At 52.4% G+C, this 20,416-nt stretch overlaps 5 protein-coding genes and 2 pseudogenes across 5 annotated transcripts; 2 read left to right on the top strand and 5 right to left on the bottom strand.

Moving 5' to 3' along the window:
• Window positions 1–382: 382 nt before the first annotated feature.
• SAPIO_CDS2130 (uncharacterized protein) lies at window positions 383–4,604 on the bottom strand (the record flags this gene model as incomplete). The annotated part of the gene is made up of 3 exons (XM_016785244.1): window positions 383–2,047; window positions 2,105–3,599; window positions 3,820–4,604. The coding sequence occupies 3 exons, from the start codon at window positions 4,602–4,604 to the stop codon at window positions 383–385; spliced, it is 3,945 nt and encodes a 1,314-aa protein (XP_016645122.1).
• Window positions 4,605–5,794: 1,190 nt separating this feature from the next.
• Window positions 5,795–6,898, top strand: SAPIO_CDS2131 (annotated as a pseudogene; the record flags this gene model as incomplete).
• Window positions 6,899–7,048: 150 nt separating this feature from the next.
• SAPIO_CDS2132 (uncharacterized protein) lies at window positions 7,049–8,783 on the bottom strand (the record flags this gene model as incomplete). Its single annotated transcript, XM_016785245.1, has 5 exons — window positions 7,049–7,198; window positions 7,259–7,842; window positions 7,910–8,131; window positions 8,197–8,347; window positions 8,748–8,783. 5 exons carry the CDS (start codon window positions 8,781–8,783, stop codon window positions 7,049–7,051), a joined length of 1,143 nt encoding a protein of 380 aa, XP_016645123.1.
• Window positions 8,784–9,392: 609 nt separating this feature from the next.
• On the bottom strand, window positions 9,393–11,344 carry SAPIO_CDS2133 (Alkaline phosphatase; the record flags this gene model as incomplete). Its single annotated transcript, XM_016785246.1, has 3 exons — window positions 9,393–9,973; window positions 10,039–11,200; window positions 11,342–11,344. 3 exons carry the CDS (start codon window positions 11,342–11,344, stop codon window positions 9,393–9,395), a joined length of 1,746 nt encoding a protein of 581 aa, XP_016645124.1.
• Window positions 11,345–12,885: 1,541 nt separating this feature from the next.
• On the top strand, window positions 12,886–13,317 carry SAPIO_CDS2134 (annotated as a pseudogene; the record flags this gene model as incomplete).
• A 593-nt stretch (window positions 13,318–13,910) lies between these two features.
• On the bottom strand, window positions 13,911–15,821 carry SAPIO_CDS2135 (Uncharacterized protein; the record flags this gene model as incomplete). The annotated part of the gene is made up of 2 exons (XM_016785247.1): window positions 13,911–14,495; window positions 14,568–15,821. The coding sequence occupies 2 exons, from the start codon at window positions 15,819–15,821 to the stop codon at window positions 13,911–13,913; spliced, it is 1,839 nt and encodes a 612-aa protein (XP_016645125.1).
• A 2,667-nt stretch (window positions 15,822–18,488) lies between these two features.
• SAPIO_CDS2136 (uncharacterized protein) lies at window positions 18,489–20,285 on the bottom strand (the record flags this gene model as incomplete). The annotated part of the gene is made up of 4 exons (XM_016785248.1): window positions 18,489–18,671; window positions 18,920–19,043; window positions 19,816–19,993; window positions 20,054–20,285. 4 exons carry the CDS (start codon window positions 20,283–20,285, stop codon window positions 18,489–18,491), a joined length of 717 nt encoding a protein of 238 aa, XP_016645126.1.
• Window positions 20,286–20,416: the final 131 nt, after the last annotated feature.

Raw genomic sequence — 20,416 nt, forward strand, 5'->3', positions numbered from 1 at the left:
CATTTTTCCTGAACCAAGTTCCCCTTCTGAGTCCCGTATTATACAACGAGAAATAAACAGACGAGCACAAGCAAACAGGCACTAGATCAGAAACAAGTGAGAATAAAATCAAAAGCGTGACGTGCCAGCAACGTATTGAAAAAACGACTAATGCTCCGCAGATGTCGTCCAAACCTTCCATTCCAGGGCCCCAACTTCTTCGAGACAAAAGAAAAAAAAAGGGGGGGAAGGGGGGGGAGATCATGAGCATATGAAGCTGTAATGTAGCATCGGTATGTCTGCATAGTGTACAGAATTCAGTCCCTCGCCTGCCGCTACTGCCATCTTCTGGCATCTTCCCTAGCAACTTCCACCGCCCCCGTAATGCCCCATGGCTCCGATTCTATCGCCCTTCAAAATCGGTTGGATCCGAGACACTCCGTTGCCTCTCTGTCCGGGTATCATCTTCAGAATCAGAGCCATAGCCATCATCCTCATCCTCATCCTCATCACCTTCATCCTCATCATTGGCATCCTCCTCGAAAACAATCCGCCTCAGCACGCTCTTGTGGAAAAGCTCAGTGACAACTTTCCGTATAGGGAGACGGTAATGGTTATACTCCAGAAGAGCCATGATCTGCCTAAAGAGCCGCACGGAGGTGAATCCGCCACGGCGTAGCTGCTTGACCTGGACTAGCTCGCTCATAGCGCGCTTGAAGAGGACGGAGTTGCTCAGGTCCACGACGAGGTCGAGGACGCGCTGGTTTACCGCGTCGTCGCTGTGGTCCGTCAGCTGCTCCTGGGGCTCTAGCGGAGGCCGCGTGGGCATCGGGGGAGGCGCAACCTGCTCGGTTTTTTGTGATTCGGGGAGGGTGATATTGACGACTCTCTCCGACCTCCAAGGCGTCAGGGAGAAGAACTTTGTAATATCGACTGGGAGGCAAAACCCCAGGGAGCGTCCCATGGAGTTTGTGTTCGCGTCCCAGCCGTTCTCGTAGAGGATCTCCAGACCGTGCACAGATCTCGAGATCAGGCCTAGGACGAAGAAGGCTGTACCGCGAAGGCTCATGACTTCGTGTGACTGGGCAATCTTCACAACCTGCTCAACGACATCGCTGGATTCGAGGAACGGAGCACCGAGCTCCATGGACCCCACGTTGCCGACGGCCCACATGCATCCCTTCACCTTGGTGATGAGTTCCGGGTCTTCCGATTGCATGCCGTGTTCGCGGATGGTGGCGGCGAACTCTTCAAAATGGCCCTTCTCGCTCAGGAGCTTACAGCCCTCCTGCGTCCGTGTCAACTCGCGGTAAAAGTGCGGAGGCACATGGGCATCCGCGAAATCGCCGACGGCTGTTTCATCGAACAGGCTCATCCGGTTCTGATGGTCGTCGGGGCTGTCCATGAATGCCCGAGCGAGACTGGCCTCGATGAGGCTGACGTACGAGTCGTTGCGTCCCAAGAACCAGTCGTCCATCTCGTTACTGATGTAATCCAGACCATCGAGGTACTTGTAACCGATAGAGGTGGAGAGGAAGCGTAAGAGCAAGGGTGCACCAATCTCACCCAAGTGGTCAAGGGATGGGCGGCATTCGACGATGTACTCGAGGTATGTCTTCCTATTGCATGCTTTCTCGAGGATTTTGATGGCTGTAGAGCACACCTCAATTTCTGGATCATACAACTGGGTTACTAGAAGTTGGATAGCCCACTTGGAGTCGGCCACCGCTTCTTGCGACGAGAGGGGTCGGATTGCGTATTTTCGTAACACGTTTGTCGCATGGATCCGAATGTCCATAGTCCCACCAGTCAGCGCTTTCGACAGGAGTACTCGAGGGTGACCGTTAATACTGTAGTCGAGGTTCGAGAGTATCAGCTTGATAAGATCAGGGCGCTGCTTCAAGTCAACAATGTGGTACATCATGTTGAACATGCGCCACCTGTCAAGAAGAGCTAGGCCCTTTGGATCTCCACTGAGCACACCGATCATGGCGAAGTATCCTCCGCAGAGCGTATCAATAAGCCTATCCTTCGAGAACATTGGGAACTGTGTTGGGTATCCAGTTGCCTGCAGACGCGAAGTTAGTATTTTCTCAGGAGGAGCGAAGAAAGGTGGAGACTATACCGGGTCGCATTGAGCAAGGCACTCAGCAATTTGCTTCAACAACTTGCTCTCAGCGAGGAACCTCAGGCCCTCGGGGGACTGCGTCAAAGAATGCATCAAAGCGCATCCGGCACGGACATATTTTTGCGTATTTCGCGTGCTCTTGAGCTCGGAAAACTTGTACTTGAAGGGTCGGTAGAAACTGATTATCCGCTTGAGGAACTTCGATGCCTTGGCAGCTTCCTCGAGGCGCTTGCCATTTTGAAGAGGGCCCTCAAAGATCCTCATCACTACATCCCAATTCCATTTTGAGTGATTTGAGCTTGTAAGCACCCCACTGTCGATCAGGAGCTGGCGGAACGTCGTGTCATCGGTTATTACGGATGGGTTCGCTTTTGGATGGTCGTCGACTGAGTCCCCGTACGTGTTGGTTGGTGTTAGTTCGCCACCTCCCGAGCCGGAAGGAGAGGTTCTATAAAGCGTTTTGCTAACACTGCTGATTTGATAAACGGTTCCTGTTGCGTTAAAGTGATCTTCATTGTCGAATTGTGTAGCAGCGGCAAAGAGCTCCGGTAGGAGCTGCAGCTCGCCACTCCAGCTCGGTAGCAGCAGCCTACTCGACAGCTTCAGGACCTCTCCCAAAAGCAGGGTTGTTTTCCGCTTCAAGGTAGGGTTGTCATAGCACTGGGTGAGTTTGAGGAGGACCGGAAGGAGGTTGGATCGGATAAATACTGTGAGGAGAAGGGCGGTATAGTGCTCGACAAAATTCTGCTCTCCCGATTCCTCGTCTGCTGTGGCGACGGCGATCTTATCTGTCGCTGACCTCAGACTGGTCACTCGGCCATATGTTGTCAGCCGTCGCCCTGCCAAGTAGGACTGGGCCCAGCCAGGCGACTTAATCCGTAACAGAGAATAGATAAGGTCAATAACTGTCTCCTTCACAGCCAGCGATGGGTAGAGCATGCATTCCACAAAGGACTTGACGGTACGAAACTCGTACATGGACAAGGCCATGAGACCAGGCCAAGTGTTCAAAGCAGCGGCAATAGCTTTTGCGTTTTGTTTTAGGAGCCCTTCATTTTCGAGAAGCTGATCAGTGAAGGGACTAAACAGAGACTCGACGCTATAGCCAGGCTGCAAAAACTTTCTCTTGTTTGGCGAGTCAAGGAGGAATAGAAATGCAGCTGTAAGACCTTCAGGGGCCTTGTATGTGCCCTCTGAAAGAGCATCGTAGAGTGGAGCAAGGCCGCCGGAAGCAAGAAGCAGCGGGGGATCTCGAACAAGAACTTCAGCGAGCGTCTCGATGCAGATTGGGCGAAGTCTGTCCTCTCGTTCCAGGGCCTCAAGCGCCGCCCGCGAGCCCGTCCTGTCATCACCGTGCTCGGCGAGGGCGGCTATAGCCCTAACGACAGCCCGAGAGATTTCCTTGACGCCGTCCTTGACATCAAGGAATGCTCGCACGAACTTTAAAGCTTGTTCTCGCTCCACATCAGCCTTTCTATCTTTAATGAGAGACCTATATTTATACAATTAGCAAACACAAAGGACTTGATTGGACTGAAGTGGACGTCGCTTTGAGAACCCACGTTACAACTAGATAGTCAGTGTTAAGGCCCCTGATCTTTCGCAAGGAAGATATATCTGAGATGGCATAACGAAGCACTCGGTATCCTGCTGCGACAACTTCCCGGCTATCGCTTAACAACATGACTTGTATTCGAAGGCCAAAGACAGACCACACAAGATCGTATTTGAGAGTTGGATGCCGCTTAAAAAGATCGACCAACGAGTTCGCCCTACTGACATAGTAATCCGGGGTCATGCGCTCAGCTTCAAGAGCCTGTAATAATTCTGCGAGTGCGAAGGTCGGTGATTCCGTCGCTTCCTCGAGATCCGAGGCGGCACCACTGCGGGACACACTATGGGGCGAGCGGAAGCCGTTGCTGCTCAGTAGACTCTCGCCTGTCCGCTGTCTCGTCGGCGTCGTCGGCTGGGGGACCCTCGTCCGCTGCTGAGCATCGGAAATCTTCTGGCGCAGTTCCTTGATTTTCTGGTTGGAGGAATTCAACTCCGCCTCGACCCGGGCACGTTGTTCCTTGGACTGCTTGGCTTTCTTGTTGTTCAGGGCCTCGAGCATGTTCTCGCTACCCTCCTTGATCTTCATCTCGCGATTGAGGGCCTCCCTCAAGCCGGCGATATTCTTCTCGGCAACGGTCTCATTTTCATCGGGGACTTTGTTGTCCCTCGAATAGGTATCGGTCCTCGACGGGGCTCGTTGGGTAGGGTTGAGAACGCGGAAGTCGCTGCTGAAACTACCGGGCGCCGGATTCGGATTCAGGGAAGACGCTCGGGGGGCAAAACTCACGCCGGAGGCCGTGGTGATGCGCGATGCGCTGAGGAGCGCAGGTGGTTGGAGACCATTGTTGTTATCTCTCTCCAGACTCGGGCGAGAGGCATTGGCTACTGACGGCTGCTGAGGCTGGTATGCCTTTTGGGTGGGAGTTCCGGCGCTGCTCAACATAGCGAACGTAATGGGCCGGGTCTAGAGTCCACCCAACGCGGTGTAGCCCTTGAAGGGTCCTTCGACATTCGCTCGGCTAGCGCATTCGTGCCCAGTCGTCGTGGTGATGCTGGGTAGCAAAGAGGGGGTCCGTGGGGGTGGGGTGGCAACTATGATAACCTGGCTCTAGGAATACAGTCGAGGATTCGAATTGGTCAACGTGGACAGTGTTGCGGGAGCACAAGAACGCCGTATCGCTTTCGGTCGCAATAATCAAAGATGGCTGCGAGTGGGAGGTTGTTACAGAGTTGGTCGTCGAGGCCGTAGAAGTAAATCACAGGCAGGAGGTTGCAGCTGCCAGGCGGAGGCGTAGGTGGAAGCACGGGGTTAGAGCTCTAACGGTTCGCAGTTCAGGGCAGCACAGGGATGGCGAAACAAGAGGCGCAGGTTGCACTGTAGATTCTGGAGAGGAGAGGAGCGTTCAACGCTTGCCCAAATGTCAGGCTGCGGACTAAAAGGAGGGTGTCCCAGTCTGGCTATTAGGGAAGGGAGTGATCGTAGATTAGGGAACAGCGAGCACGCTTCTATGAAGATGTGTAAGGGGGTAATTGGGGTGTTGTGTCCGTTAGATCCTGCGTTAGATGATGTAGAGTTAGAAGGTGACGGTAGGATTAATGATTAATTGACGAGCTCAACGTTGGGATTTGCTGTCGAAGGAAGACACAAGACACAAGGCACGAGGCACAAGACAAGGCGAGGCACCGCAACTAATTTGATACTCCGTCCTGTGTCCTGCATAAAACAAAACAGCCTTAATCCAATTCAATGTTCCTAGGCTGCTGTGGAGTTGGTAGCGGGGGAGATGAGATTGACACTGCCCGTTTCGATCCAATTCCGGATTGATCAATCAATCAATCAATCAATCCGGGTTGTTGGAGCTGTCGTCCCTGGCCGAAGCTACAGCGCTATGCGCCTGAAATATTACTGGTTGCCAGCACCGCTGGGCCTGTCGGCGAGTGGGGCTTCCACCAAACATCGACATTGGGCTGAACATTCAAGGTGAATCAATCGATTTTAATATTGATTGATTGATGAGTGTGAATTCGACGGCCAGGCTGTAACCACAGTCATCGAGCACACATCAAAACCATCACCAGTGCGCTCAGCTTCGGAGTTTAAAAGCGAACAGGCGAAAACAGGAATTTTCAAATATGGCTGCCATATTCGCCCTCGGGTCAAACGGATCCGGCCAGCTAGGCATAAGTCACAAAGAAGATGTCTCCGTACCGAAGCAAGTCATCTTCCACCCCGAGCCCTCTAGCTCTTCCATCACCCAAATAGTAGCAGGCGGGAACCATACCCTCATCCTCTTCGGCTCTGGAGAGCTTTACTGGAGCGGGGACTCATCGACCGGTGCCTGCGGTCTAACATCAGACATCACCAACCCTGAACAACCCATTTTTCGACCCGTTAAACTAACAAGTGATCCCTCGGCTCTACTCCACACCACCACCGTCTCGGTAGCCGCCACATGGGAAGCCTCCTTCATCCTCACAAGAGACACAGAGGGAAAGACGGCAGTCTACAGCTTCGGCTCGGGTTCAAAGGGAGAACTCGGCCTCGGCGACCTCCCAGCACAGATCCTCCGTACCCCATCCGCAACCGCCATACCCAACTTCCCCCCAAAAGACACACATGTGAAAGGCATTGCGGGAAGTATGGGCCACGTCGTTGCCGTGCTGGATAATGGTGAAGTCTACGGCTGGGGCAACGGACGAAAGGGACAGCTGGGCGAACCGGCCGGCTTCGTGGAGGCACCAAGGAAAATCGAAGGCGTAGGCTTTCCGGTTTCCAAGGCCGTTTGCGGTCGAGAGTTCACCTGCGTAGTTAGTGAGCCGAGCGCCGGGGAGATTCTTGTCCTCGGCTCCGATAAGTGGAATGTGCGATCGGACGCCCCGGTGTCTGTTCGTGGATGGAAGGATGTCGGGGCTGGATGGGGCAATATCAACGTTCTATCACAGGATGGCAGCCTGCTAAGTTGGGGCCGTAACGACCACGGACAGATAGCGCCGCCCAATCTTCCCAAGGTTGCTAAAGTTGCCGTGGGAAGTGAACACGTTGTATGTCTCACGGAGGATGGCGAGGTGCTCTCGTGGGGTTGGGGCGAGCATGGAAACTGCGGTCCGACAGCAGAGGTCGATATCAAGGGCAAGTGGAATGTAATAGCGTCCTCCAAGTTCATACCGAAGGAAGTACAAATTTCAGGCGTTGGCGCGGGTTGTGCAACTAGCTGGGTCATTATCACGCCTAGGTAAAACAATATAAACACCTTCAAAGGGAACCCCAGCCAAACGCCATGTTTGCTTTCCATTTTGCCATTCGCACATTTTCGTGCCCCATAACATGTCCTTCCTTGCGGTGCCTTGTCAAAGCACTCACTGCCCTTGGCGTTTCGACTTTTACCTTTAATAAGACGGCCCATCGTAAAACAATCCGAGTCTTCTCGCATCAGACAACCGTTGCGTCGGCTCCAGACTCGATCCCGGCTCCGTACTTGCCGGAGCTTGGTCCGCAGCGCCGTTCCCTCCACCACCTGTATCATTCGTCGAGAACTCCTACGTGCAGAGAACCGTTAGCCAGGCATCGAAAATCCCATCATCCAAGGAGGGCCATACCTGTCTATCCGTCCCATCCCACTCCAACCGCGCATCCTCCTCATCTTCCTCATCCCTCACCGGCTCCCACTCATCCTCCTCATCCTGCTGTCCAACAAACAGACTATCCGACATAATCCTACTCGGCGGCGGCATCTGCGAAGGCCTCATCTCGAAATACGACCGCCGTTGCACATTCGCCCTTGCCACAGACGGCTGCGGCGTCGGGTTTGGAGCGGCAACAACTCTCTCCGGAGGCGGCTCCGACGGCGCCGCGCTGGCTCTTCTAGAGCCTGCCTCGAGCGGTTTCGTCGTCGGCTCCTTGGCGCGGGCGCGGCCCTGTCGCTTTACCTTTTGGCCTGGGTTGCCGCGCTCGCCGACTGTCATGAGGAGGAAGTCGCAGTACATGGCGTCGCCGTGGTACCAGATTTTGATGGGCTGGCCGGGCGTGGAGTACCTGGTTGAGAGCTCGTTGCCGGCTGTCACTGCGTGCTGGACTATGGCTCGGAAGTCTCTGACGGGGACGATGATGTGGAGTTCGTCTTCTACTTCGACGTCCTCGAACTCGTCGAGTTCCATCGCGATGGAGGTTCGGAGAGGCTTGCCTCTTAGTGCTTCATATCATTAGTGGGCGGTTGAAAACACCTCTCTTCGACGAGGGTCGACGCTTACATGCAGTATTCAAGTCTACAGCCTTCTCTGTATACCCGAGAAAGTTGATGAATTCTCCCTCCGAGTTAATATCAAGTAGCTCAGCTCCAGGCCCAAAGTGGTCCATCACACCCCGCAGCGTCCTCGATGGGATGGTCCAATGGTGAATTGCCTGCTCCGCGTTAAACTTGGCGTGAACGGGAGGATTGCTCGCAAATGGTAACTTATGTGTAGAAGTACATCCTATCGAAAAATGTGAGCATGAGACTATAAGCCAGAGGATTGCAAGATGGGGTTTGAGAGCTCACCATTGCGAAACGTAATCTTCACGATGAACCGACTCTCAACATTGACCCCATCATCAATTGCAACATCACACCTATCAATCGCCGTAGGACGCTCCGCACCGGGGATGTCCCCTCCACTGCCTCCCCGATTTCTAAAAATGGAGACGAGCACCTGTTGAGAGAAGATTTTAGCCTACCCGACCTCATAATAGACGTCCTTTCGAGGGCGGCACTCACCCGCGCATAAAGTGTGCAAAAGAACGAGCTCCTCCCCAGCGATGCGCCGTCAAAACGAAATCTAGAGAAGAATTTATTCGTCGCAAAAGAGAAATGTGCGTATCCCGATTTGGTGGGATTTATTGCCGTCAGGACAAACTGAGTTCCCAGCGTTAGCCTCTCTCTCACACGCACACACTTTCTCTCGCCCCTCCCCTTCGAAATCTACGCCTCCATCTTGGCTGGTGGAGATAAAGGGATATCATCACCACACATACTTGGTCCTTCCGCGCTTCTAGACAGACTTCTTCATTGAACTTGTTCAGGCAGATGAGTGCGTCTCTCAGCCCGCTTACCCCCTCCTCGCTAAGCGTGAAGAGGAGGACAGGCATTCTTGCGGCGCGCAGCTGAAGGAGTCGTCCGAGGACAACAATGGGACAACTAAATGAGACGTTTGATCCAGAATTATGATATCAAAACACCACCATATATATGAATCTCATTGTGTATATTAATCTTGTTGAATTGATGGCGTGTAGACGTTTTGGTGTTGAGGTCAGGATGAGCTGCTCAGTCTGGAAGGAGATATGCTTCAACTCAAGGACTAAACTCGGATATATGAATATCCGCATTTATCACACATTAACGTCTGAAGAGGTATCATGATGCTTCAAGCTCTCATTTTACACACATATTACGATACAATAGCTGTTGTAGTTTACTTGAAAGCTCAAAGGTCATAAGTGTGTTTGAATATCATCAATTGACGTGCTTAGCCAAAATACAGCCCAATGTGCCAGGCCCATTCCAAGGCCTTTCTACCCTATCCAATGACCCATAAGTTCATTCTGAGACCCAGCGAGCGTGTACTACTACTACAATACGACAACAGGAGCCATATATAACCTGGCTCTCCTCAATGCTGTGAAAGAGCGCGACTCAGAAACAAACACCAATATGCGCCTGCCCCCAATGACAGACCTATGCCATGTCAGATGAATTTACTCCACATCCTCAAAAGAGACTTGGTGGGCGGCCCAATGATCATAGGCAGCCTGGTCGACCTCGCCGCCAGTATACTCGGCAGCGGGTCCGGACGACTCAATAACCTTCTCGGTCTCAACCGACTTCTGCATCTTCTCGATCAGCTCGCCGGTGATGGTATCAACATCGACCTCGAGGTACTCGCGAAGGAACTTTCCAACGTCGGTGTTCTCCACGTTGCCCCGGAGCGCCGCCGGCCGAGGGCCACCTGAGCTGTAGATGTTGACGTCGACGGCGGAGTGGCCGTGAGTGGTCCAGCCGACGTGCGCACGCACGCTGATCATCTCCGAGAAGACGTAGGTGGCATCTTCGGCGTTCGCTAGGAGCTTGTCCAGCTCGGACGAGCGGGCGTCCGTGATGCCGAGGCCTTGGATGACTAGGTGGGTGTTGACCCAGTTCTTGAGAGTCTGCTTTTCGGTCTCGGGGTCAATCTTAGAAGCCTGCTTCTGAAGCAAGAAGGCAAGGTATTCAGCCGAAGCGTTGCTGTTGGCAAGAACGGCAGGGTACCAGTTGTAGATTGGGCCCTGGCCAGGTTCCTCTGTAAAGCAGAAATGTTAGTTCAAAGTACAACAATAAGCGTAGGAGCATTCTCTCAAAACTTACGCAGAGCGGTGGTAAGTCCGCCAGTCTCATGGTCACTCGTGGCAACAAGGACGCCCTCAGTTTCGCTCTCCTCCAAGAAATCAACAACAGACTTGAAGGTTCTATCGTACTCAAGAATCTCGTGGACGTGGGCGGCGGGGTCGTTGTTGTGAGCGGCATGGTCGATACGGCTACCCTCGATCATGAGGAAGAAACCCTTGTCGCTGTTCTCAGTGGCCTTCTCGAGGGCACGGATGGCGGTCGCTGCCATCTCGTGGAGGCTAGGATAGACACTGTTCATGTTTCGGCGGTCGATCTCGAAGGGAATATCGCGGCTGGCAAAGAGACCCATAAGGGGAAGGGTAACGTCCTCACCGCCATTGAGACTGTCAAAGCCGAGCCTGTCATTAATGTAGTTCCAGCCGTACTTCTCCTTTGCGCGAGTGACGAGATCATCGTCATCAAGGCGGCAGCTACCATCGGTCGAGTTGGGCAAGAAGTGGCAGCGTCCACCTCCGAGCATGAGATCGACGACTCGGCCAAGGGGACCGTCGCCGACCTCTTGGGTGGCAATATCATCGTTCATAGCACGAATGACGACATGGCTAGCGAAGCACGCAGGGGTAGCATCGGTGATATCGGTGGTGACAACAAGACCGGTAGTATAGCCGGCGCGCTTGGCAGCCTCGAGCACGGTGCCGCAGGGCTCGTAGTTCGGAGGGAGGATAGATATGGCGCCATTGTAGCTCTTCTTGCCGCAGGAGAAGGCGGTAGCTCCAGCAGCGCTGTCGGTAACGAGAGAGTTCGTCGACCTAGTGCGGCTGCTGCCCCAGAAATGCTGGTCGAGAACCAAGGTGTCGTTGCCGGGCAGCCCGTCGATGTATTGGCGGAAGCTGCGAGTCAGAGACAGAGAAGCAGGACCCATGCCGTCGGAAACCATGAAAATGAGGTTCCGCTTAGCCGGGAGGCCCGGGCTTGTGGCGGGAGGGGCGTGACTCCTGTGTTGGGTCCAGACGGCGAAGACGACAGCAGCGGCAGTGGCAATCAGAGCCCAGAAGAAGAGAACGATCTCCCTCACTTTCAGGCTCCGGCCTAGACCGCTACCCTTCTTGTTCGCATCGTTATTCTCGCCGTTCTCCTGGCGGGAGTCACCGAGCAGTGGCGTCGTCGCAGTTGGCTCAGCCTAAGGGAGAATGATCGTGTTAGCTCCTAAGCTGGTTGGCGGTGACGCGAGGTGAGGGCGCAGAAGCCATGGAGAAAATGCGAAACAGAAAATGATAAAACTTGAGCCCAACATGATGCGATTTGGGGGAAGTAGACTCACCATCATGCTGTGAGTCCGCTACGCGGGGTGCAGGTTTGCTGCTTGATCGAAGCTCCGTTGTCGGTGATGGCTGGTCGGTTGGGTAGGAGTGGCAGTGGAAACGAAGAGCACACAAATCAAGCTCTGTCGACGAAGCACGAATGAAGTTGGTTCACACGTCTTCTGGGGAGTAAGAGGGGAAAAGGAAACCGAAGCCGTGACAACGGAGGGCCGGGGTGATGTTTTAACGGGTTTGGAGAGAGGTGGGAGGCGGAAGATGACGGCTGAATGAAACAATGGCGATTGCGGTCGGTTTGTTCAGGCTTGGAGAGAGCCCAGTCTGTTTATAGGCCGACCGGACGTGCTTGCCTGCTGTACCTTTGTACTTCGTACGCTACAACTCCACTACGAAGTACCTGTAACACACTGTATGATATTAAAGTGGTGGCCGTTGTGGGCGGTTGGGTAGCACGGGCACGGCAGTTAAGTACAGCTTCGCCTGTGATTGATTGATTCATTCGCCATGCACATTTTGGATGGTGGGGAAAAGCACAGAAGTACAGGGCGGTCATGCATTAGTGCTACGCTATCATCGAGTACTCTCTACAATTCATTGTTTGTCGATCGGCTCGCAATTGTCCTAGACCGCAAACCACAATGAAGTACATGATACCTCGGTCGTCACATCTCTTTGCCTCTCTGGGCCTCGTGGCTGATCACCTGGACCAGAACCACCTCAGAACTTAAACCTGACTCGATCCAAACTTGTAGCATCTCTTAGTTGCACCCGGATGGACCAGGAAGAGGGGTGAAGATGCTTCTAGATGTGGAATGTTCGCGGCTTGAACCGTTACAATCTGCCATGCTTCATACTCCAGACCCGCAAACCTAAGGTTAACGGGATACGTTCAAGCCGAAGCTGTTCAAACACAAACCTCTCAGCACTGTGATACTCCACCCTCCACCCTCCCTTCCATCTTCCTCTCTTCCTCTCAACATTTGGAGGCAAATACATTTTGATGAACGAATTTTCTCGGGGCTTCCGATCGGCAACCCTAGCCAGAAACATGGATCAAGATAACTCTCCGGCACGTCAACTTTGACGTCTCTATGAGACGCGGCAGAGCCTCACTCTCTGACAGCGGCTTACGCTGTGTCCTACTGCAACTGTTCCAATCCAATACAACATTCACTCACCCTATTCTGAGACTAGCAAAGGGAGGAGTGATTTCCCAAGATGCCAAGCCGAGTGTCAAGGAAGGGCTAGTTGCAAGTTCTTCTCCCAGAAGGCCAAACTGTCTGAAGGTGTGAATATCGATCTCAAGAGTGCTTCATGTATACATCTTATACGTCTCGACATGTTTGCGACCCTCGCAAGCAACACTCTGACCTTCCTCTGTATTCGTCACGATGGACACAAACCACTTGATCGGTAGGCTTATATCTGCCTTTCCCAAAGCACGTTCTCCTAGGTTCTCTCGTGTAGTTGGCCATGAATCTTGCTCCTCCGGATAGATCGTAGCATCACATCTCAAGAAAGCTGCCTTGACAAAATCTCCCCAAAAATGTGCCTCTACGTCCTCCTCGTCCCCTTATGCGGACACAATCCCCAACTCCTCTTCGGCCCTTCCTGCTACTACATTTACGACCAGCTCAACAAGATAACCGAACCAGCGGCCTGGGAACCCCCCGGCTTATACCGCGTCCCGTTCCAACTCCCGGATTCCTGCCTACCGAAGCCGAACAATATCGCCGTCGTGCAATCCACCGACTTTTGCGAAGCTTGCCAGCATGCAGCCTTCCAGCATCGGATGCAGCAGCAGCAGCAGCAGCAGCAGCAGCAGCAACAGCGATATCAACAACGACGGCAGCGGAACGAAGCGACGGGTGAGGATATGTTGGGCTACTGGCCCGGGGTACCACGTGGTGTTGATCCCAGGATGGCCGGGATGTATGATCCCGAGCCGGAAAGGCTAGGTATTGGATGGAGACCTTGAGGGGTGTTGTGAGACAGGCGTGTATTGGGGCGTTGCTTGGATACCTCTTTAAGAAGCGCGCATTTAGAGGCGTTGGAAATATACTCTACAGCTCATTTTGGGGTCTCTTTGTTCTTTTAACCGTCTTCTTCATTTCACTGCCCCTCCATATTAACTCTTCAAATCGTACTACGACAATACAGAATTCCTCTTGTCCGCGATGTGCCGTGCAACCGGGCCAGTGTCAGCTTTGGCGTGTGTGGCAGTGATACACATGTTCAGGATGCCATAGCTTGGGCTAGAGATCGTGGGACAATGTGGTGACTTGGACATTGTAACCCAAGAACCGCTTCATTAAAACATCAATAGTCCTGTCTAAGCATCCTTCCCTCTGTCTAAAGTACGCCTTCTAACCATAAAACATACCCAAACAAACAGCCCTGCAACAATATCCCGCTCCTTTTCCATATCTTAAGGATGTACGCTCAGCGAACTCAGTAATACAACTTGAAGGTGACAAAATCATCCTCTGAAGAAGAAAGAAAGAAAGAGAAAAAAAAAAAAAGCTTCCATCCCTCAATACCCTGCCTACTTCACGGTTTTTGTTTTGTTTATCAAGACTCCTGCTCTGCATTCCTGACCAACATACCATACTTCATGCAAAGCTTGTCCCTGAAGTGCTGATGACGAATGCCATTAGGACGCGCCTTAGCGAACTCCGCCATGGCATCCTCCACCGTAAACCCGCACCGCTCAACAAGGTACGACACGATAAAGTACCCCGTCCGGTTGAACCCGTAATGGCAATGGACACCGATCAGCTCCCTCGTCTCGCCCGCCGGCCGGGAGCTCCTGATGCTGTCCACCAGCGAGACGAACTTTTCGACATCCTCGTCTGTCGGCGGAATCTTGGACACCGTCGACAATTTGTGATAGGCGATACCTCCCTTCTGGAGACCGGTTGGATCGTACGAGGGCTGGTCGCGGCTGATGTCTATGATGTCGGCGATCTTGTCGCCCCAGTTCTTGACGAATTCCGAGGGGCAATGTACTTCGTCGACTTCCCGTAGCGTCTTCATGGCGACAAAAACGGGTTTGTCCGCAGGACCGATGGGCCGAGAGACGGGTTGGACACTCTTCCATTTTGCCAAGTTCTTCATTTCCCACTTCCCTTCCTTGGCTAGATACTGCAATTGCCACTATAATCCCAACAAGCGTTAGCATTTGCTCTTGCTCATAGAAGTGGGCATCAACGATGTTCGAAAACTTACCGAGAGCGCAAGCCGGCCGGTAACATATGTCGAAAGGAAGTCGGATACATTGCCGGCGAGAATACGAACAGTCAAAGGCATGTAGAGGAGAGCATGGTTCGCTGGGGAAGGCATGATCAGAGTCTTCATCACTCCCCTAGGGTGCAGAGGCTGCTCGGGAATATCTTCGTCCGTGTGGTTTCGGGGATTTGGCGTGCGGGGTGTCGTAGGTTCGCTATCAGGGCTGTCTATATCGGAGTCTGCAGAGACCCGCGGGACTTTCAAGTCGTCGGCGTCATTGTCCTCAGGGGCTTGAGTGTCCTCGACAGTGGTAGAAGATGCAGCGGCTGAAGCGGAACTGTCCTCCAGGCTTCCAAGTTGAGCTTTGATCGTGGGACCTGCTTCAAACAGACTGGCAAGCTTCGTGGCTTCGGTGGGAGGCGTTATTTTGTCCGCCTTTCCAGCGACTAGAAAGATCGGCATCTCGAGGCCCTTCCAGATCTCCGAAGTCGGTAGCCCGCCCACGGGCACACCGTCTTTATACACCGGGAGGGAGCCGTACGCCATTCGTCTCCACACTGGCGTCCGACTTTGGCAGTTAAATATGTGCTGGAGCCGCCGGGACTCCGCATCCGCGTTCTCGCCAACGAATCGCGTGACGCTTGCACTATTCACATCCCCTCGGCGATCCCACATCCTCCACAGATTGAAAATCCACCCTGGAATCCATAACAGCATCCTGAAAGTCTTGACCTTGTCCTCGGGAGGTGGGCCAGACACCGGACAGATCCCGACAAGGCCAACAATATTATTGACCAAATTTGTCACATGTGGCAGTTCTTTGCTGGAGAGATGGGCGCAGAGAGCCGATCCCATACTGTGCCCTATCAGAACGACCTGTTGCCCCGCCTTCTTGTCTCTATAGCTCTCAATTATGATCTCCAGTAATTCGGTTAAGGCCTCCGTCGTATATGCAGCCCATGCCTTCTCCGAGAACTCGGATCGGCCACATCCCGGAAGGTCGATCGCCAGACACGACGCTATCGGTAAAAGACTGGTGAGAAGAGGATGGAATTGCGCAACGGAGCCACCTAGTCCATGGATAAAGACAAGAAGGGGAAGTGGCGAAGGGACTTTGGGAAGCTCATCGGCTTTCGGATGGCGGCGGTAGAAGATTCGGAGGTTTGGATAGGTGAATTTGCTGGTAGTATATGTCTTGATTTCGGAGTGGTCGCTGAGGAGCGGCGGATCCGTCTGAACTGGATCGACGGACATGGCTCCAGCGGTTGGCGTGTTCGTATGTTCGGCGGACTTGGAATGTGTTCTCGATAAATATGGAAATTGATCAGGTGATGGTTCGACTATATATAAGTTGGAAATATGTTCGCAAGTGCTTGCTAGAGAGCACCCATCGTCGGATAGCTTCTTGGGTTGCCAAGCGAGGAATGAGTCAAGCAACGGTCAGGCTCATGGCAAAATCGAGAGGCAATTAGCAAGGTGATCCTAGCTCTGCTTCAATTGATCGGGAAAAAAAAAAAAAATCTCTCGGCGACTTTGCGCCCAATTGAGGCCCAATATTATTGAAGGGATAATTCGATAACGACGGAAAGATGATCGAGGAAAAGGAATGATAAAGAATGATATAGCTCTTCCGGAAGAAAGTCGCGAGGGTCGTCGTCTAACCCTTGATGATGTGAAGAGAAGCTGCGATGGTGCCAAGCCACAGGGCGGTGGACGTTGTGGTTATTATGTCATTTTGCAGCTGATTTGAGAATTCTCCAATCCCAGGCCGAAGCCTCGACACAAGGCTCGATTCAACGGTGGAGAAAGCATCTTCGCGTCGACACCCAAGAGAACGTCCCTCCAATAGCTGAAAAGTGTTCAGAGTGTGTTTTCTGGAAAAATTACAATTCAAGGCATGGTTCCTATAGTCTATTTTAAGCTACCCTCGTGGCGCGCCAGCTGGACACTGGACCAGCCGCCAAAAAAATATCCAGTAGGCGCATGTGAGGAGAGAGACCCATCGTCCACCCTCTTCATATTCTATCGTACAGCATGCAACCAATTGCATGTACCGGTTCTTGGGTTGGCTATATACATTGGGCTTGCAACCGCATCTACCTGCCATTGCTGTCTCTTGCCAGCCAACCCGTGACTGGCACCATTTTGTACAGGTCCTAAAAGCTCTATCCAGCCGGCAATTTATATGCATCGTGAGGCGAGGTGCACTGGTGCACTCCTCTCCACAACCAGGAGTGGCAGGATGCGGCTATGGGTGAGCTTCCGTCGGTCACCGTTCTCATCACTCGGTCGCCCCTCCGCCCTCTTTCCAGCCTAATGGTATCAACGCAGCAGCGACGTCGTCAACCCCTCTTTCTGTAGCTAGAAGATTATACTGAGCAGCGGCGTTGTTGGTGTCTAATATCTCGGTTCGCATGCCCAAACTATTGATGTAGTCTCTTGTTTCACGGCTGATCGGGCGTATTTCTGGTCCGACACCAACTATGAGGAGATCTGAAGGAGGACATCAGTATTTGCGGCTGGAAGAGATCATGCTAGAGTAGACGAGGAGACATGGAAGTTGGACTTACCTGGCCTCGGCCATACCAAATTCAGCAGTCCGAACGCCTCCTTTGGTAATTCAACCTGACCCTTCTTGTTTACCAATTTCTTCTCCGTCATCGCATCCCATGGCTTCCATTTGAATGCCTCTCCGTTAACTAATAGCACCCCACTGCCGTCAGTAATTCTAACTCCGCCATTCAGATGGAAACCCATGGGAAGGCAGCGGTCGACGGCCGTCGGTGGAGTCGGTGTATTCCCTAGGACGTCGAGTTCACCGAAGTCGGTTCTCGGTGGTTCTTTGGGAGGTTTCTGCCGACTCCGCCATGGCGATGGGGTCGTATGAAAAGGTGCTCGAAACTGGCGCGTTTCGCGGGCTGTGTTGAGTATGCGGTGGGCGGCTGGGATAGAAGGACGGAGCGAAGGACATTGGCATGTAACTGCCCTGAAATTCCTCGCGAGGTGTCGCGACATCGCTGTGGCTTTGCGCATGGACTGATGTGTTGGAAGGACTTGTAGATTTGTGAAGGGTGAATTTTTGATGACGAATTTGTTTGTTGCCGATAAGAAATTTGGAGCTCTTATCGATCTTGTCCCGCTCCTACAACAACCACCATCACATTGACAGTATTTAGAACGCACAACAGACACATCCCTCGCTAGCAGACTATTGACGAGAAATTCATACCAAAGGGAAGAGGGAATAAACTACAATTTAGTTCGGCTGATATAGTATGAGTAACTCTAGAACTACTCACGCCCTGGCAAATACCTATTCGAGCCACCCTAACAGTCTAGGAATGTAATTTCAAACGCCTGAAGGAGACTGTCGCTTTACGTTTGTGGACATGGAGGGCGGCGCAAACAAGATGGCAAGCGTCTCGTCTGTTGACAATACTACGACATACTAGACCCAGCAACTCGAATATGCCTCCCATTCCTATCGTCTAAGTCACCCGGAAGTTCATACACTTTGTTATACACTTGCAGGGTAAGGATCTTGCTTCTTGGGTATATCCCCTCGCGTGTGAAACGGAAAAAGCTCGACCCGTATTGGCTATGCATCATCACAATCACCCAACCCGTAAATAGAAGAGCCACTGAGACTTGCACGAACTTGACCGCTTGTTGCATTCCGAATCATCAAGCGAAGAACAGACGGAAGCAGTGTGCCTTTAACTGCCATGCCGGTAAACTGGTTGTGTATGTATCATGTAGTCGATTCCCCTTTGAACCCTAGCGAACACCGTTGAAAAACAAACAACAAACCAAGCCGTCGGCCCATTCTTGTTTTAATTCCCATCCATGCTCATGCAATTCAGAGAGTGAGAGAGAGAGAGAGAGATAGAGTTATATTTGCGTTTGACGGGGTTGTTCCATTTATTTCTTCTTCTCGCTCTGCTCCTTCAGCACCTTCTTCACAATCTTCTGCTCCTCGATGAGGAAGGCGCGGACGATCCTGTCCTGGACACAGTTACCGCATCTCGATCCGCCGTAGGAACGGTTGACGCTCTTCTGGGGCTTGGAAATCTGGGAGTACTCGCGGGGTCGGAGAGCAGGGACCTATTGGCAACCATTAGTACACACAACGCTCATTCGAGCCCGACTCGCAAAATGAGAGCAGGTTGTAGCTTTCAGGGCGAGGGCGCGAGGGAAAATTGAGACATGTTATCCATGGTCCCCCAGAACTTATCATCCCAATTGCCTTTCCCTTCGCGCTCCCCTCCTCCAAAAGTCCTAGAACCTGACTCCCACTCGCTGCCCCTCGATTCCCCCCTCTCTCCTTCAATGTATCCTGGAAATCGACTTACGCCCGCCAACTTGCTGCCACAGTCGCCGCACTTGGGGTTGGTGCCTCGCTTCTTGATGTGAAGGAGCCGGAGCTTGCCACCAGGGGTCTTGACCGTCCGGGTGAGGTTGGAGGTGGTGTTGTAGCTACAGAATCGCGAAAAGTTAGTACATTCTTGACCCCTCGGTCGAATTGGACGCGGCAAAAGGGACAAATCGATCGATTATCCCTTTCGCAAAATCGAGAAATCGGTCGTCTTACCCGTTGCGGCGGCGGTAGGTCACTCTTTGGGGGGCCATTGTGCTTGGTGTGCTTGGTGGTCGCTTTGGTGATACACGGGGAAAAGAGTGAAGGTTTTCGAGATTTGGGAAATTTTGTGTGGGCGAGGGTCAGTAACAAGATGTGGGTCAATTTTGCAATGCAGGGTTCACTAGCCACGAAATTGAACAAGCAAGCCACAGCTCCCCTTTATTCCTGTGGCACTAAAATACAGGTCACGTGACTAGGCGCTGAGGTTTGGCTGGCCTCTCCAGTTGCTTGTGGTCTTTGGCCAAGGTTATGGTAAGAAGACACGAATGGGAAAGAAGCTTCGGACGGTCGATATAATTCTAGATTACGAGCTAGTATTTGTTTTCTACTAGTATCTTTAGGATTGAGAGAAGCCCACCGCCGATTATGACTTGGAACGATGAAATTTGTGCTAGAAAGCTCAACAAGTGAAAGAAGAAATGAGAAATCCGCTAGCTCCTGGCATGTAAATTACAACGCTATCCTCCATCCTATAAACATCCTGTTGCGTTCAAATATCATGAGCCTAAAACGCCGTTGTCCCGATAATCGATCCTCAACCTAAATATCATCTGTGCCTAAGTCTCTCTCTGAAGGGAAATGCCCCCTTACGAGCTCCCATTTGCATACCAGTTAGGGTGCTCTGTGGGATCCCATGTGGAGATTCCGAGAGGGTTCTCCTTGCGGCTCTTGTTGGCACGGTCAAAGATCTTCTTGCTCTCGGCGTCGCCCATGAGTTCTCTAAAGTCTTGAATCTCCTTGTGAGCATCAGCTACAGACTTCATGAGCAAGCGATACAGTTCGGAAGCTACGTGTTATTATTAGCGAATGACAAGCGGCTAGACTAGCAGAACATAGGACAACTCACGGGTTCGGCTCTCTGATAAGGGAGCGGTCATTCGTGGGATGGTTGTTCTGAGCTGGCTCGCCTTAATAGCTATGTTAGGTTCGTACTTCTCGAACTTGATACCGCAAGGAAGGAGTACCTGAACATGGAGTTTATCTAGCCTCTTGAGAGCGGCTTCAAGCCGAGCCTCGTCCCATGACTCGTTGGAGCCAGCCTTTGAGTCCTGGGCTTTTTGTCGGTTTGCAGGCGCCATGGCTATCAAACAATGGCTGGATGGCAAAATATAGATATGAAATTAGACGCACGGAAGGCGAGGTCTTGAACCTGCCACAGCTCTTTCGCCAGTATCACGAGGAGAGCGGAATGGGGGACGTAGCAAGGGGA

Source organism: Scedosporium apiospermum, assembly GCF_000732125.1.
Source record: "Scedosporium apiospermum strain IHEM 14462 chromosome Unknown SEQ_SAPIO_0085, whole genome shotgun sequence".
In the NCBI taxonomy this organism is placed as follows: Eukaryota; Fungi; Ascomycota; class Sordariomycetes; order Microascales; family Microascaceae; genus Scedosporium; species Scedosporium apiospermum.